Source organism: Gadus chalcogrammus, chromosome 23 (genome assembly GCF_026213295.1).
Source record: "Gadus chalcogrammus isolate NIFS_2021 chromosome 23, NIFS_Gcha_1.0, whole genome shotgun sequence".
Taxonomy (NCBI): domain Eukaryota; kingdom Metazoa; phylum Chordata; class Actinopteri; order Gadiformes; family Gadidae; genus Gadus; species Gadus chalcogrammus.
In genome coordinates, this window is record NC_079434.1 from 10837195 (window position 1) to 10853486 (window position 16292).

A 16292-nucleotide genomic window follows, 5' to 3' on the forward strand; every position below is an offset into this window, starting at 1 on the left:
AGATAGCGTAGATGTGGCTACCTGTGTGACACCCTAGTGTTGTAATGTGTAACAGCATTCATGGAACTCCAGTCAGCTCCCCCAACTAATTAGGAACAGTGATTATGATTGACTAGCACCTTGTTTCCAACCAATCAGTGACAGAGAAGAATGAGATTGGATGCACATAACATTTATTAAGAACCTTCCCCAGCTGAGTTGATATCATTCCGTATGTTTTGAGTGGAATTGTAGTGGTTGATCTGGTGTCACGGTTTTACCGCGGTATCTGTCCCCTGCCATGGCTCTCATAAGGTAACGTTTTAATTTTTTGCATGACAGAAATCCATGTTTTAATTTGAGCATTAAAAATGACTTCCCTCACTGTCTCATGGACGTATACAAATCTTTTATTTGGAAGTTGTTTTTATAAACAAATCACTTGAACAGATTATTTTTATGGACACCAGGGGACAGTCTAACGGGATGGATGCATTAAAATGGCTTTTATTTCTCCTAGGGTACTGCGATTGTCTGTCCTACTTGTTGGCTGTCAAGTAATTGGTGAGTTTAAATCTTAAGAGGACATTATAAAGGCATTAAACCATATGCTAACACGTGTGTTTAACAGCTTCCAGGAAGGGGTTGGCTGGAAAGCTTGGATATGCACAAGGGCTGGTCCAAACCCCCATATATCAGCCCTATGAAGAGCAGACTGGATCCGCTCCCCAGCAGAAACCATGGATGCCCAACCAAAAGCAAACCCTCATGACAGCACGGACACAAAAGAGCTCATTGCCCAACCAACAGCAGCCTCGTGGCTACCAGCAGCAGCAGCCTCGTGGCTACCAGCAACAGCAGCCTCGTAGCTACCAGCAGCAGCCTCGTAGCTACCAGCAGCAGCCTCGTAGCTACCAGCAGCAGCCTCGTAGCTACCAGCAGCAGCCTCCTGGCTACCAGCCGCAGCCTCGTGGCTACCGCCAGCAGCAGCAGCCTCGTGGCTACCGCCAGCAGCAGCAGCCTCGTGGCTACCGCCAGCAGCGGCCTCGTGGCTACCAGCAGCAGCAGCCTCGTGGCTACCAGCAGCAGCCTCAAAGCAACTATCTCTTGGAGCAGCGTCTACACCCGCAGCTAGTTGAAAAGCATCCTAGCATTGTGCCCACGCTTTGTACCGCGATTGCGAATATAGCTAGCTGGTTGCAAGGTCCCAGCTGTGTCCAAAAGAAAAAGCCACTAGATCTGCTGAAAATTCTGCACACGTTCCCAAGTTGGCTGCATTCCTCGGGCTCCATTCCCAATCCATCCAAGCAGGAGCCAGCTATGCCCGTGCATCCTATGCAGCAGCAGCATCCATCTATGCAGCAGCATCCATCTATGCAGCAGCATCCATCTATGCAGCAGCATCCATCAATGCAGCAGCATCCATCAATGCAGATGCAGCCATCAATGCAGATGCAGCCATCAATGCAGATGCAGCCATCAATGCAGATGCAGCCATCAATGCAGATGCAGCCTCAACAGCAAGGACCTTTCTACATGCCCCAGCAGAAGCCGCCGGCCATGCAGCAGATGATGCCTCAACGGCAGTATCCACGTAAAGGTTCTTAACACTGATGTACAATGTGTGAATTTTTTTTTGTGCAAGTTGCTAATTGAAACTGCATAAAATCCTGCATTGTTTAAAAAAAAAGTCCATAACCATAAATTGTTTAATCACTGACCACCTTTTAATTGGCCTTAGGGTGATTACTGGAGGGTCCACAGTGAAGCGGAGTTCAACCATTCATCTGCCTACAGAAATGTATAATAAAATACTTAATTTTATATTGCTTCTTTAATTGTCTTGTATTCATTTCACATCGAACACGTAACTTTCTAGCTGTTTGAGTTCACTGCTGTAGACGTGTAGAAACGGTTATTAGGGGAACTAATGGAGCTCAGAAAGTATTGGTGCATCCTTATCCTTTTTGAGCAAATTAAATGGCCAGTTATTCTTGCGCTTCCAATGGAAACGTCTCATTTTGGCCTGAGATCACGTAAAGGGACACTTGTCCTACTAGTCTTATCTCGATAGTGGGGTAGGCATAGCAAAATGTTAGAAAGCAACTGTTAATTTTGTGATTAAAGGCAATACATTTTGCAGATGCGTTAGCTATATTGTGAACAACGTGATATTGGGCCTTCCCAAACTCTCACCCAGGTGGCCGCGGCAGCCATCGTTCAAAATGGCCACCAGTGGTTTGTCCAACCTTCCTATCACGGTGGATTCATGCAATAAGGGACAGATCTAGATCCTAGTAACCTGGAACCAAAGAAAATACCCCTGTTTAAACTAAGAATATAAAAATAACCTAATGCAACTGATTTTATCATTCTGCATTACACGTAGATCAAACGGGAAGTTGTGGTTATTCTGGTTTCACGTTTTTACTGCGGTATCTGTCTACTTCCATGGCTTTTTAATAAGGATACATTTTTATTGTGGAAACATTTATTTTTTTGGATGACAAAATCCTTGTTTTGATTTTTAGCATAAAATGCCTCGGGAGGCATCTGAAAAGATGAGTCAGATGCATCTTTAAATCAACATGTCATGAATAGCCATTATCCTGGTTTCTTCCCTTGAGTGGCACTTTATACCCAAGGAAGGTAACCTGATTTTTTATCTGGCTTGTATCCATAAATTTGAAAGATTACACAAACGGCCATTTGGGTGGATTCGACAGATTTCAAGCATTTTACCAAATCGTAAAGTATTTTTTCCAGGTCAGGACTGGGTATAAAATGTAGGGGGTGTAAAACTCCACAACACCGAAACCTACTGCGTGTTCCAATTGGTCCCTTGCCCTTATAAAGTGCAGGGGTGATGCCTACTTGCCTACCCATGATGCACATTTAAATACTTCACTCTCTCACAGGAGGTCATCTAAAATCGGTGGCTTGTTAATGTGGTCAATACATTTCACAAGAATTTCGGTATAATTAGCGTCTTATCCAGCCTGGATGTACATTTAAATCTTTGCAAAATGACACTGGAAAATGGAGTGGATAGACCTCCAGTCACCTCTTCCAACCAATTAGGACAGCGATTATGATTGAGTTGCACCTTGTTTCAAACCGACCATTGGCAGAAGAATCTGATTGGCTTAAAGCACTTAGAAATAGCATTCAACAGTAAAGCTGGTATATATTATTATCTTAATGGAATTGCTGTGCGTAACAGCATTCATGGAACTCCAGTCAGCTCCCCCAACTAATTAGGAACAGTGATTATGATTGACTAGCACCTTGTTTTCAACCAATCAGTGACAGAGAAGAATGAGATTGGATGTACATAACATTTATTAAGAACCTTCCCCAGCTGAGGTGATATCATTCCGTATGTTTTGAGTGGAATTGTAGTGGTTGATCTGGTGTCACGGTTTTACCGCGGTATCTGTCCCCTGCCATGGCTCTCATAAGGTAACGTTTTTATTTTTTGCATGACAGAAATCCATGTTTTAATTTGAGCATTAAAAATGACTTCCCTCACTGTCTCATGGACGTATACAAATCTTTTATTTGGAAGTTGTTTTTATAAACAAATCACTTGGAACAGATTCTTTTTATGGACACCAGGGGACAGATTCTAACGGGATGGATGCATTAAAATGGCTTTTATTTCTCCTAGGGTACTGCGATTGTCCGTCCTACTTGTTGGCTGTCAAGTAATTGGTGAGTTTTAATCTTAAGAGGACATTATAAAGGAATTAAACCATATGCTAACACGTGTGTTTAACAGCTTCCAGGAATGGGTTGGCTGGGAAGCTTGGATATGCACAAGGGCTGGTCCAAACCCCCATATATCAGCCCTATGAAGAGCAGACTGGATCCGCTCCCCAGCAGAAACCATGGATGGCCAACCAAAAGCAAACCCTCATGACAGCACAGACACAAAAGAGCTCATTGCCCAACCAGCAGCAGCAGCCTCGTGGCTACCACCAGCAGCAGCAGCAGCCTCATGGCTACCAGCAGCAGCAGCAGCCTCGTAGCTACCAGCACCAGCCGCAGCCTCGTGGCTACAACCAGCAGCAGCAGCAGCAGCCTCGTGGCTACAACCAGCAGCAGCAGCAGCAGCCTCGTGGCTACCAGCAGCAGCAGCAGCCTCGTGACTACCAGCAGCAGCAGCCTCGTGGCTACCAGCAGCAGCAGCCTCGTGGCTACCAGCAGCAGCCGGACTTCCCGAAGAAGCAGCCTCAAGGCAACTATCTCTTGGAGCAGCGTCTACACCCGCAGCTAGTTGAAAAGCATCCTAGCATTGTGCCCAAGCTTTGTACCGCGATTGAGAATGTAGCTAGCTGGCTGCAAGGTCCCAGCTGTGTCCAAAAAAAAAAGCCACTACTCAGTGATGTGCAAGGGCAACATCAACTGCGCCTAGATCTGCTGAAAATTCTGCACACGTTCCCAAGTTGGCTGCATTCCTCGGGCTCCATTCCCGAGCAGAAGCCACACATTCCCCCTGAGCATGCAGAACCGAAGAAACCTATCTACATGCCCAAGCACGAGCCGTCTATGCCCAAGCACGAGCCGTCTATCCCCCAGCAGGAGCCATCTATGCCCGAGCAGGAGCCAGCTATGCCCGTGCATCCTATGCAGCAGCAGCAGCATCCATCTATGCAGCACCCTATGCAAATGCACCCTATGCAGATGCAGCAGCCATCTATGCAGATGCAGCAGCCATCTATGCAGATGCAGCAGCCATCTATGCAGATGCAGCAGCCATCTATGCAGATGCAGCAGCCATCTATGCAGATGCAGCAGCCATCTATGCAGATGCAGCAGCCATCTATGCAGATGCAGCAGCCATCTATGCAGATGCAGCAGCCATCTATGCAGATGCAGCAGCCATCTATGCAGATGCAGCCTATGCAGATGCAGCCTATGCAGATGCAGCCTATGCAGATGCAGCCTATGCAGATGCAGCCTATGCAGATGCAGCAGCAGCCTATGCAGATGCAGCAGCAGCAGATGCAGCAGCAGCCAATGCAGATGCAGCCAATGCAGATGCAGCCTATGCAGATGCAGCCTATGCAGATGCAGCAGCCGTCTATGCCGTTGCCTCAACAGCAAGGACCTGTCTACATGCCCCAGCAGAAGCCGCCGCCCATGCCGTTGCCTCAACAGCAAGGACCTGTCTACATGCCCCAGCAGAAGCCGCCGCCCATGCAGCAGAAGCCGCCGCCCATGCAGCAGAAGCCGCCGCCCATGCAGCAGAAGCTGCCGCCCATGCAGCAGATGATGCATCAACGGCAGTATCCACGCAAAGGTTCTTAACACTGATGTACAATGTGTGGATTTTTTTTCGTGCAAGTTGCTAATTGAAACTACATAAAATCCTGCATTGTTTAAAAATAAGTCTACAACCATAAATTGTTTAATCACTGACCACCTTTTAATTGGCCTTAGGGTGATTGCTGGAGGGACCTCAGTGAAGCGGAGTTCAACCATTCATCTGCCTACAGAAATGTATAATAAAATACTTAATTTTATATTGCTTCTTTAATTGTCTTGCATTCATTTCACATCGAACACGTAACTTTCTAGCTGTTTGAGTTCACTGCTATAGACGTGTAGAAATGGTTATTAGGGGAACTAATGGAGCTCAAAGTATTGGTGCATCCTTTTATCCTTTTTGAGCAAATTAAATGGCCAGTTATTCTTGCGCTTCCAATGGAAATGTCACATTTTGGCCTGAGATCACGTAAAGGGACACTTGTCCACTAGTCTTATCTCGATAGTGGGGTAGGCATAGCAAAATGTTAGAAAGCGACTGTTAATTTTGTGATTAAAGGCAATACATTTTGCAGATGCGTTAGCTATATTGTGAACAACGTGATATTGGGTCTTCCCAAACTCTCACCCAGGTGGCCGCGACAGCCATCTTTCAAAATGGCCACCAGTGGTTTGTCCAACCTTCCTATCACGGTGGATTCATGCAATAAGGGACAGATCTAGATCCTAGTAACCTGGAACCAAAGAAAATACCCCTGTTTAAACTAAGAATATAAAAATAACCTAATGCAACTGATTTTATCATTCTGCATTACACGTAGATCAAACGTGTGGGTGGACTTGTAGTGGTTATTCTGGTTTCATGTTTTTACTGCGGTATCTGTCTACTGCCTTGGCTTTTTAATAAGGATACATTTTTAATGTGGAAACATTTATTTTTTGCATGACAAAATCCTTGTTTTGATTTTTAGCATAAAATGCCTCGGGATGCATCTGAAAAGATGAGTCAGATGCATCTTTAAATCAACATGTCATAAATAGCCATTGTCCTGGTTTCTTCCCTTGAGTGGCACTTTATACCCAAAGAAGGTAACCTGATAATATTTTGTTTTTTATCTGGCTTGTATCCATACATTTGAAAGATTACACAAACGGGCATTTGGGTGGATTCGACAGATTTCAAGCATTTAACCAAATCGTAAAGTATTTTTTCCAGGTCAGGACTGGGTATAACTGGGTGTAACTCTCCACCTCAAGCTGGTGTGTAGTGAGCGTTCTGGCACCGATTGGCTGCCGTGCATCACCCAAGTGGGTGCTACATATTGGTGGTGGTTAGTGAGGTCCCCCCTTCACTTTAGGCGTCTTTGAGTGTTATTAATTATTATTATTCTTCATGTTTAACCTCTGTTTTCCTTTTATTCCTAGTCTTTTTTTTTTTACATAGTTTTGAATGATGACTATATGTTCTGTAAGGTGACCTTGGGTGTCTTGAAAGGCGCCTCTAAATTAAATGTATTATTATTATTATTATTATAAAATGTAGGGGGTGTAAAACTCCACAACACCGAAACCTATTGCGTGTTCCAATTGGACCCGTGCCCTTATAAAGTGCAGGGGTGATGCCTACTTGCCTACCCATGATGCACATTTAAATACTTCACTCTCTCACAGGAGGTCATCTAAAATTGGTGGCTTGTTAATGTGGTCAATACATTTCACAAGATTTTTGGTGTAATTAGCGTCTTATCCAGCCTGGATTTACATTTAAATCTTTGCAAAATGACACTGGAAAATGAAGTGGATAGACCTCCAGTCACCTCTTCCAACCAATTAGGACAGCGATTATGATTGAGTTGCACCTTGTTTCAAACCGACCATTGGCAGAAGAATCTGATTGGCTTAAAGCACTTAGAAATAGCATTCAACAGTAAAGCTGGTATATATTATTATCTTAATGGAATTGCTGTGCGTAACAGCATTCATGGAACTCCAGTCAGCTCCCCCAACTAATTAGGAACAGTGATTATGAATGACTAGCACCTTGTTTTCAACCAATCAGTGACAGAGAAGAATGAGATTGGATGTACAGAACATTTATTAAGAACCTTCCCCAGCTGAGGTGATATCATTCCGTATGTTTTGAGTGGAATTGTAGTGGTTGATCTGGTGTCACGGTTTTACCGCGGTATCTGTCCCCTGCCATGGCTCTCAAAAGGTAACGTTTTTATTTTTTGCATGACAGAAATCCATGTTTTAATTTGAGCATTAAAAATGACTTCCCTCACTGTCTCATGGACGTATACAAATCTTTTATTTGGAAGTTTTTATAAACAAATCACTTGAACAGATTATTTTTATGGACACCAGGGGACAGATTCTAACGGGATGGATGAATTAAAATGGCTTTTATTTCTCCTAGGGTACTGCGATTGTCTGTCCTACTTGTTGGCTGTCAAGTAATTGGTGAGTTTAAATCTTAAGAGGACATTATAAAGGCATTAAACCATATGCTAACACGTGTGTTTAACAGCTTCCAGGAATGGGTTGGCTGGGAAGCTTGGATATGCACAAGGGCTGGTCCAAACCCCCATATATCAGCCCTATGAAGAGCAGACTGGATCCGCTCCCCAGCAGAAACCATGGATGCCCAACCAAAAGCAAACCCTCATGACAGCACAGACACAAAATAGCTCATTGCCCAACCACCAAGAGCAGCAGCAGCAGCCTCGTGGCTACCAGCAACAGCAGCAGCAGCAGCCTCATGGCTACCACCAGCAGCAGCCTCATGGCTACCACCAGCAGCAGCCTCGTAGCTACCAGCACCAGCAGCAGCAGCCTCGTGGCTACCAGCAGCAGCCTCGTGGCTACCAGCAGCAGCCTCCTGGCTACCAGCACCAGCACCAGCCTCGTGGCTACAACCACCACCAGCAGCAGCAGCCTCCCCGTGGCTACCGCCAGCAGCAGCAGCCTCCTCGTGGCTACCGCCAGCAGCAGCAGCCTCCTCGTGGCTACCGCCAGCAGCAGCAGCCTCCTCGTGGCTACCGCCAGCAGCAGCAGCCTCCTCGTGGCTACCGCCAGCAGCAGCAGCCTCCTCGTGGTTACCGCCAGCAGCAGCAGCCTCGTGGCAACCAGGAGCAGCAGCAGCAGCCTCGTGGCTACCAGCAGCAGCCTCCCGACTTCCCGAAGAAGCAGCCTCAAGGCAACTATCTCTTGGAGCAGCGTCTACACCCGCAGCTAGTTGAAAAGCATCCTAGCATTGTGCCCAAGCTTTGTACCGCGATTGCGAATATAGCTAGCTGGCTGCAAGGTCCCAGCTGTGTCCAAAAAAAAAAGCCACTACTCAGTGATGAGCTAGGGGAACATCAACTGCGCCTAGATCTGCTGAAAATTCTGCACGCGTTCCCAAGTTGGCTGCATTCCTCGGGTTCCATTCCCGAGCAGAATCCATACATTCCCCCCGAGCATGAAGAACCGGAGAAACCTATGCAGCAGCAGCATTCATCTATGCAGCACCCTATGCAAATGCACCCTATGCAGATGCAGCAGCCGTCTATGCAGATGCAGATGCAGCCGATGCAGATGCCTCAACAGCAAGGACCTGTCTACATGCCCCAGCAGAAGCCGCCGCCCATGCAGCAGATGAAGCTGCCGCCCATGCAGCAGATGATGCCTCAACGGCAGTATCCACGTAAAGGTTCTTAACACTGATGTACAATGTGTGAATTTTTTTTCGTGCAAGTTGCTAATTGAAACTACATAAAATCCTGCATTGTTTTTAAAATAAGTCCATAACCATAAATTGTTTAATCACTGACCACCTTTTAATTGGCCTTAGGGTGATTACTGGAGGGTCCACAGTGAAGCAGAGTTCAACCATTCATCTGCCTACAGAAATGTATAATAAAATACTTAATTTTATATTGCTTCTTTAATTGTCTTGTATTCATTTCACATCGAACACGTAACTTTCTAGCTGTTTGAGTTCACTGCTATAGACGTGTAGAAACGGTTATTAGGGGAACTAATGGAGCTCAGAAAGTATTGGTGCATCCTTTTATTCTTTTTGAGCAAATTAAATGGCCAGTTATTCTTGCGCTTCCAATGGAAACGTCACATTTTGGCCTGAGATCACGTAAAGGGACACTTGTCCACTAGTCTTATCTCGATAGTGGGGTAGGCATAGCAAAATGTTAGAAAGCAACTTAATTTTGTGATTAAAAGCAAAACATTTCAGATGCGCTAGCTATATTGTGAACAAAACTTGATATTGGGCCTTCCCAAACTCTCACACAGGTGGCCGCGGCAGCCATCTTTCAAAATGGCCACCAGTGGTTTGTCCAACCTTCCTATCACGGTGGATTCATGCAATAAGGGACAGATCTAGATCCTAGTAACCTGGAACCAAAGAAAATACCCCTGTTTAAACTAAGAATATAAAAATAACCTAATGCAACTGATTTTTATCATTCTGCATTACACGTAGATCAAACGTGTGGGTGGACTTGTAGTGGTTATTCTGGTTTCACGTTTTTACTGCGGTATCTGTCTACTGCCTTGGCTTTTTAATAAGGATACATTTTTATTGTGGAAACTTATTTTTTGCATGACGAATCAATTTTTTGTATAAAATGCCTTGTGATGCATCTGAAAAGATGAGTCGGATGCATCTTTAAATCAACATGTCATAAATAGCCGTTGTCCTTGTTTCTTCCCTTGAGTGGCACTTTATACCCAAGGAAGGTAACCAGATTTTTTCTTTTTTATCTGGCTTATATCCATAAATTTGAAAAATTACCCAAACGGCCATTTGGGTGGATTCGACAGATTTCAAGCATTTAACCAAATCGTAAAGTATTTTTTCCAGGTCAGGGCCGTGCATAAAATGTAGGGGGTGTAAAACTCCACAACACCGAAACCTATTACGTGTTTCAATTGGTCCCTTGCCCTTAAAAAGTGCAGGGGTGATGCCTACTTGCCTACCCATGATGCACATTCAAATACTTCACTCTCTCACAGGAGGCCATCTAAAATTGGTGGCTTTTTAATGTGGTCGATACATTTCACAAGATTTTTGGTGTAACTAGCGTCTTATCCAGGCTGGATGTAAATTTAAATCTTTGCAAAATGACACCGGAAAATGAAGTGCATTGACCTCCAGTCACCTCTTACAACCAATTAGGACAGTGATTATGATTGAGTTGCACCTTGTTTTAAACCGACCATTGGCAGAAGAATCTGATTGGCTTAAAACACTTTGAAATAGCTTTCAACAGTAACGCTGGTATTGAGTAGCATCTTATTGGAATTACTGTGCGTGCTTCAGGGTCACAGGTTTACAGCAGTATCCGTCCAAAGCCTTGGCTGCCAGCATGGCTTTCCTAATATGGTAATTTCTCTGTTTTAACTTTAGCTGTGAATAGCGTTCATTGTGGACACATTTAAAAAGCGGTCATTCTCTTCTAGGGTACTACAATTGTCTCTCCTACTTGTTGAGGAATGCCAAGTAAATGGTGAGTTGAGTCTTAAACTATGACATTAGAAATGCATAACTGCATGTGGTAACGCATGTGCTAAACAGCTTTCAGGAATGGCTTGACAGAGAAGCTTGGATATCAACAAGGTCCTGTCCGAAGCCCCATGTACCAGTCCTATGAAGAGCAGACCGGCTCTGCTACCCAGCAGCCTAGCCGTGGGCAGCAAAAGCCATGGATGCCGAAGCAGCAGCCTCGTGGCTACAAGCAGCAGAAGCAGCAGCAGCAGCCTCGTGGCTACAAGCAGCAGAAGCAGCAGCAGCAGCCTCGTGGCTACAAGCAGCAGAAGCAGCAGCAGCAGCCTCGTGGCTACAAGCAGCAGAAGCAGCAGCAGCAGCCTCGTGGCTACAAGCAGCAGCAACAGCAGCAGCGTCGTGGCTACAAGCAGCAGCAACAGCAGCAGCCTCGTGGCTACAAGCAGCAGCAGCAGCCTCGTGGCTACAAGCAGCAGCAGCAGCCTCGTGGCTACAAGCAGCAGCAGCAGCCTCGTGGCTACCAGCAGCAACAGCAGCAGCCTCGTGGCTACCAGCAGCAGCAGCCTGGTGGCTACCAGCAGCAGCAGCCTGGTGGCTACCAGCAGCAGCAGCCTGGTGGCTACCAGCAGCAGCAGCAGCCGCCTCGTGGCTACCAGCAGCAGCCGCCTCGTGGCTACCAGCAGCAGCCGCCTCGTGGCTACCAGCAGCAGCCGCCTCGTGGCTACCAGCAGCAGCCGCCTCGTGGCTACCAGCAGCAGCCGCCTCGTGGCTACCAGCAGCAGCCGCCTCGTGGCTACCAGCAGCAGCCTAGTGGCTACCAGCAGCAGCCTAGTGGCTACCAGCAGCAGCAGGAGGAGCCTAGTGGCTACCAGAAGCAGCTGGAGGAGCCTAGTGGCTACCAGCAGCAGCTGGAGGAGCCTAGTGGCTACCAGCAGCAGGAGGCGCCTCGTGGCGACCTGCCCTTGGAGCAGCTTCTACAAGAACTACAACCGCAGCAAGCTCAACAGTATCGTAGCATTGGGCCTAAGCTATGTACCTTTATTGGGACTATAGCAAGGTGGCTGACGGGTCCTAGCTGTGTGACTCAGCATCTATCCGAGGAGCCAGAGGAGTCCGAGGAGCCCAGGGAACCCGAGGAGTCCGAGGAACCAAAGGGTTCACAAAAGCAGCAGCAGCCCGCGCAGCAGCGGTCTCTGCAGCCCCCCGCGCAGCAGCAGCGGTCTCTGCAGCCCGCGCCGCAGCAGCCGTCCCCGCCGCAGCAGCCGTCCCCGCCGCAGCGGCCGTCGCCGCAGCAGCGGCCCGCGCAGCAGCCTCGATGGCTTTTACTGCAGCCTTTCTCCAGTCAACTGCTGGCTCAGCGGCAGCCTGCACAGCAACCGCCCACACGGCAGCAGTCTCCACAGCAGCCAACACCTCAATGGCTGCTCCGGCAGTCCACTTAAAGGTTCTTGACAATGATGTGGTGAATGTCTTTTGGTGACGTCCATAACTAAACTGGTTCCCCAAATTGCATCACCGACATTTGAATGGTCTTGGGGTGAACAGTGGAGGAACCTCGGTGAGTTGAGTTCAACCCTCTGCCTACAGAAAAAGAATAAAGCTTTCTTTTAATTGGTGTTTCTTGGCCTGTATGCATTTTCAATATACTGATCAGATGCAAGTCAAGAGTAGCCGTCCAGGTGTGTATTCTCCAGAGCTCACTGCTCACTGCGTAAAATTATTTTTGGAACACTCCTTAATGTTATGGAGCCCATAAGGTATTGGTGCCTCGCAATACAATGACTACACATTTCTGCTTTTGGTCAAATGAATTGAAGTCGGTAACTGTCCAGGGAATACAATCAATACATGATTCTGAATCATTATCTCACCCACCTAATCTGGTCGGTGCCAACTATGGTGGGAATTCCCACTGGGACATGTTATCAAAACTAACATTCTAAAGTATATTTTACTAATAAGCCATTATCTTTCTAAAGATGGTTGCTTCTTCGAAGATAAGCTGTGTCAATGTTCTCAATAACATAGTTTTTGAGGTGCTTCAAAAGGAACATCACGTTTTGGCCCGAGTTCGCGCAAACGGACCGGTGACCACTAGTCTTATCTCCCAGGAATCCTGGATCACTTGGCTTATAAAGACTCGAACTAGATTAGTCAGATGTATCTTTAAATCAACGTTTCATGAAAATAGCCATTATCCTGGTGTCTTCCCTTGAGTGGGACTGTCCAAAGAAGTTTACCTGATGGGTGTTTATTTGGCTGTCTCACTAAGTTTTAAATCCTTTAATTGAAAACATTCAAAGAGCCATACTTTTTTTTTACCAAATAGTAAAGTATTTGTCCAGGTCGGGCCAGGTATAAAATTTAGGAAACTCCACAGCACTGAAACTTATGCCGTGTTTAAATTGGTCTACTTGTGCCCTATATAGTGCACTATTGGAGTTATACCTACTTGCATACCCATAATGCACCTTAAAATAATTGTACAATTGTTTGGAATCATCCAATCAGGGCCGGAGCTACTAGGCATAGGCGACCTAGGCGATTGCCTAGGGCGGCAAATGTTTTCTCTTAATTAAATTTAATTGAACAAGAGAATAAAACATGTCTACTAAACATCTTCCCAAACGGAACTGACAACGGCGACGACGACTAACAGTAGGTGCGGATTGAAACCCAGCCGCAGCTTTAAGAACAGCCAGCACAATATAGGCCTCAGGAACAGCAGCAACCTCAAAAACAGAAGCGATAGCATCCCCAAGTGCAGCAGCATCAGCAGCAACAAAGGCAAGAGCCTAGTAGCCATCCACCCAAGATGCAGTCGCCCAGCAACCTCAAACGCAGCATACAGAGCTGCTTTTGAACCTGCTGGAGCACATAGCTATGTGCCTTGAGAAACCTAGCTACCTGCCCCAGCAGGAGCCCTGAAGCTATGTGCCCCAGCAACAGCCTCAACAGCAGGGGCCCACCAGCTACATTCAACAGCAGGGGCAGCAGCCTAACCACACAGAAGTTGTAGGTCACGTTGATTAAACTGAAACTTGAATCCTGCAAGTGTTGAAAGAGGTCAATGACAATGCCGTTTTTAAGATGACAACTTTTAACACTTCCGGTTGATCGCCTGACATATTTGCATGTCTAAAGAAAAATAAATGCACTCTTGTAAATTGTGGGACACGAATAATGCAAAGAAACCCGGGCGTCGAAGAGCATGCTGGGAAAGACCTGTGCAGCGGCTTCTGATTGGCTGATAAAACTTCCGCACACCAAAACACAACAGACGAAAAGCATTGACTCAGGATGCAGCTGGATGCAGCGGAGGAGTTATACTTGACATGTGTGCTAGCTATGCTTATGGTGGTTTAAGCAGGTATATTTGAGCTGCAGTCATGTCTTCTAATACCAACGCTTCTGGTGGGATTCATGGAATACTTGTTAAACTACACGAATCACTTACTGACGAAGACTTAAGGTCTGCAGCTTTCAAATGCCAGGACATTATAGGTGATCTTGGACAGGAGTGTTTGCTATCACAAACTGATAATGAACTTGGTAAGTCTAACTATGCTACGGGTGCTCCACTTTCAATCGCCATTTTATTTGTTTGTTGGTTTATGGTAAGGTGTAGCCAACGTTCAATTTGCGAATTACCCCTTGTTTATAATGTTGCTCAGCAAGTGCAAGTGGTAAAGTTCCGTAACGTACATATTGAAATTAATATTTTAGTGTGATGAGCGACTCGTTAAAAGCTCTGCAAAATATATTAATACAATTTTTAATTCTGTAAAATTAAATTACTCAAGTAGAAACCAATACAAACTACAGCACCAAAATTCTATGTTGGCTAAACATATATGTGTGATGGTAACTTACAGTACCTTTTTTACCAGTCGTGAAAGAATGTAGTGTCATGTTTACTTTCAGATGAAATAACTTTTTGAGGTTGTAATAATAATAAATGAAATATATATAGCGCTTAATATGGTACTCTAAGACGCTTTTCATATTGCCCTATCAAAACTATGTAACAGACATATAATAAAACAGACTAGGATTAAAAGAAAAACAGAGGGTGAACATGAAGAATAAGGTGGAAGTTAAACATACCTTTTTAGGCTAGTGTAAAAAGGTATGTTTTGAGTACAGATTTGAAAGAATAGTGGGTTGGAGAGACTTTAATGTGGGAGGGGAGTGAATTCCAAAGGGTGGGGGCAGCATTGTAGGTACTCTTATACAAATTATAATTTTAAAATTATACTAATTTTGTCATGAGATGGAAACACGACCAGTATTTGGTTTAATACCGTATACATCTTAATATTATAATTGTACTTTTATTATGGAATAACGATTTCCCATTCTATGTGAAAGCCCTGCAAACATCCTTGCTGTTCTCAAAGGACTGTGGACTTCTCACCTTCCTCAGAAAGTCCCTTGGAATAGATGAGGTAAATGTCGAACCAAAACCAAACAAATTAAACCAGATATAGTTTTCTGCGTTGTATTTGTTAACACAGGCATTATGTATTTTGAAGCTTCGGGAAACAAGGGTTGAGATTATAAATTTCCTGGAAAAGTTCCTGCAAAGAATGTCATCACGGAACCGGAGCTGGGAGAAGTCTTACGCCGTTGATATACGGGTATGTTGGTGACTCTGGAGAAAAATGGCAATGTATAATCTATACATCACCCACACTTGTGAAGTCACCATTTTGTTGAAAGGGACAACCCATTTGTCTTTGTGCAAATGTGTAGCACATCTAAACAATAGCAGAAGAAGAGATTTAAAGTACCGTAAAGTATCTAGAGATGCGATAAGCTGGCCAGCGATGAACTGTAGACGATTATTCTTGGATAATGTCACACTAATGAAAATCTCAACATGAAGAGTTGATTTGGCTTGCTCTTACTTTTGCCCTCCAGGACATTTGCATGGTTGTGTATACAAAGGAAAAAGGAGCAAAATGCAGGACTCAAACTATGGAGCTGCTCCTAAAGGTTAGTGTCTCCATCAACATCCTTCCCACCAGAATATGTAAACCGACTTAGTCAATGTTGTGAAACTGCAAGTGCTGATTAGAACGGAAGGGATTTTTTGGTTATCTATGTGAGGTCAAGCATTGTAGATTTCTTGGAAATGTTTTAATAAATGGTACCCATCCACCTCCAAAAGAAGCAGGTAATAGCCCTTGTATTAAGTCATCGTATATGCGCACGCACGCACTGGATTATTTTTATGATCTATGTCATTTGGCTTCATATTATGCACATGGTTTGCACATGGTTTATGACACATCTGTGTTACTTTTTAGGTTCTTTATCTGACCAAGTCTTCCAGTGTGGCATCTGACTTGCGAGTCTGTGAAATATTCAACAGATTTTACAGTGAGCTCTGTCAGAAATCCAAAATCCAAGATTCTGGTGAGTTTGCCCTCTTTATTTTGAATCAGACATTCTTTCTTGAAAAATATTATGTCAACATAATCATAGCTCGTAATGAAAGGGGTAAGGTGCTGAACTGCTTGAAAACCCCTCT

At 45.1% G+C, this 16292-nt stretch overlaps 4 protein-coding genes across 14 annotated transcripts in view; all 4 read left to right on the forward strand.

The window, feature by feature from the left end:
* Positions 1–183: 183 nt before the first annotated feature.
* LOC130376983 (uncharacterized) lies at positions 184–9178 on the forward strand. 4 transcript variants are annotated; one of them, XM_056583924.1, is made up of 6 exons: positions 184–294; positions 500–543; positions 611–841; positions 884–973; positions 8087–8944; positions 9086–9171. In XM_056583924.1, the coding sequence occupies exons 1-6, from the start codon at positions 281–283 to the stop codon at positions 9088–9090; spliced, it is 1242 nt and encodes a 413-aa protein (XP_056439899.1). In that variant the 5' UTR covers positions 184–280; the 3' UTR covers positions 9091–9171. The 4 variants fall into 4 exon arrangements, with proteins under 4 accessions (XP_056439899.1, XP_056439898.1, XP_056439901.1 ...); XM_056583923.1 differs by having other exon boundaries at positions 611–973; XM_056583926.1 differs by lacking the exons at positions 8087–8944; positions 9086–9171 and adding an exon at positions 1721–1830 and having other exon boundaries at positions 611–1579.
* LOC130376982 (bromodomain-containing protein DDB_G0280777-like) lies at positions 3279–5515 on the forward strand. 5 transcript variants are annotated; one of them, XM_056583919.1, is made up of 7 exons: positions 3279–3441; positions 3650–3693; positions 3761–3964; positions 4208–4867; positions 4898–5163; positions 5206–5284; positions 5425–5515. In XM_056583919.1, exons 1-7 carry the CDS (start codon positions 3428–3430, stop codon positions 5427–5429), a joined length of 1272 nt encoding a protein of 423 aa, XP_056439894.1. In that variant the 5' UTR covers positions 3279–3427; the 3' UTR covers positions 5430–5515. The 5 variants fall into 5 exon arrangements, with proteins under 5 accessions (XP_056439894.1, XP_056439893.1, XP_056439895.1 ...); XM_056583920.1 differs by having other exon boundaries at positions 3280–3441; positions 4208–4846; positions 4883–5163; XM_056583921.1 differs by having other exon boundaries at positions 3280–3441; positions 4208–4846.
* A 1072-nt stretch (positions 9179–10250) lies between the features above and the next one.
* Positions 10251–12373, forward strand: LOC130376979 (uncharacterized). Of its 3 annotated transcripts, XM_056583915.1 has the most exons (4): positions 10251–10636; positions 10714–10760; positions 10829–11212; positions 11264–12367. In XM_056583915.1, exons 1-4 carry the CDS (start codon positions 10620–10622, stop codon positions 12196–12198), a joined length of 1383 nt encoding a protein of 460 aa, XP_056439890.1. In that variant the 5' UTR covers positions 10251–10619; the 3' UTR covers positions 12199–12367. The 3 variants fall into 3 exon arrangements, with proteins under 3 accessions (XP_056439890.1, XP_056439889.1, XP_056439891.1); XM_056583914.1 differs by having other exon boundaries at positions 10829–12373; XM_056583916.1 differs by having other exon boundaries at positions 10836–12367.
* A 1578-nt stretch (positions 12374–13951) lies between these two features.
* The window catches only part of prkdc (protein kinase, DNA-activated, catalytic subunit), a 45148-nt gene continuing 42807 nt past the window's right edge, over positions 13952–16292 (forward strand). For both annotated transcript variants that reach the window (XM_056583904.1, XM_056583905.1), the window contains exons 1-5: positions 13952–14308; positions 15128–15204; positions 15292–15396; positions 15680–15754; positions 16069–16177. In XM_056583904.1, the coding sequence (XP_056439879.1) occupies positions 14146–14308; positions 15128–15204; positions 15292–15396; positions 15680–15754; positions 16069–16177 (529 nt within the window). In that variant the 5' untranslated portion in view covers positions 13952–14145. The remainder of the gene's footprint in view (positions 14309–15127; positions 15205–15291; positions 15397–15679; positions 15755–16068; positions 16178–16292) is intronic.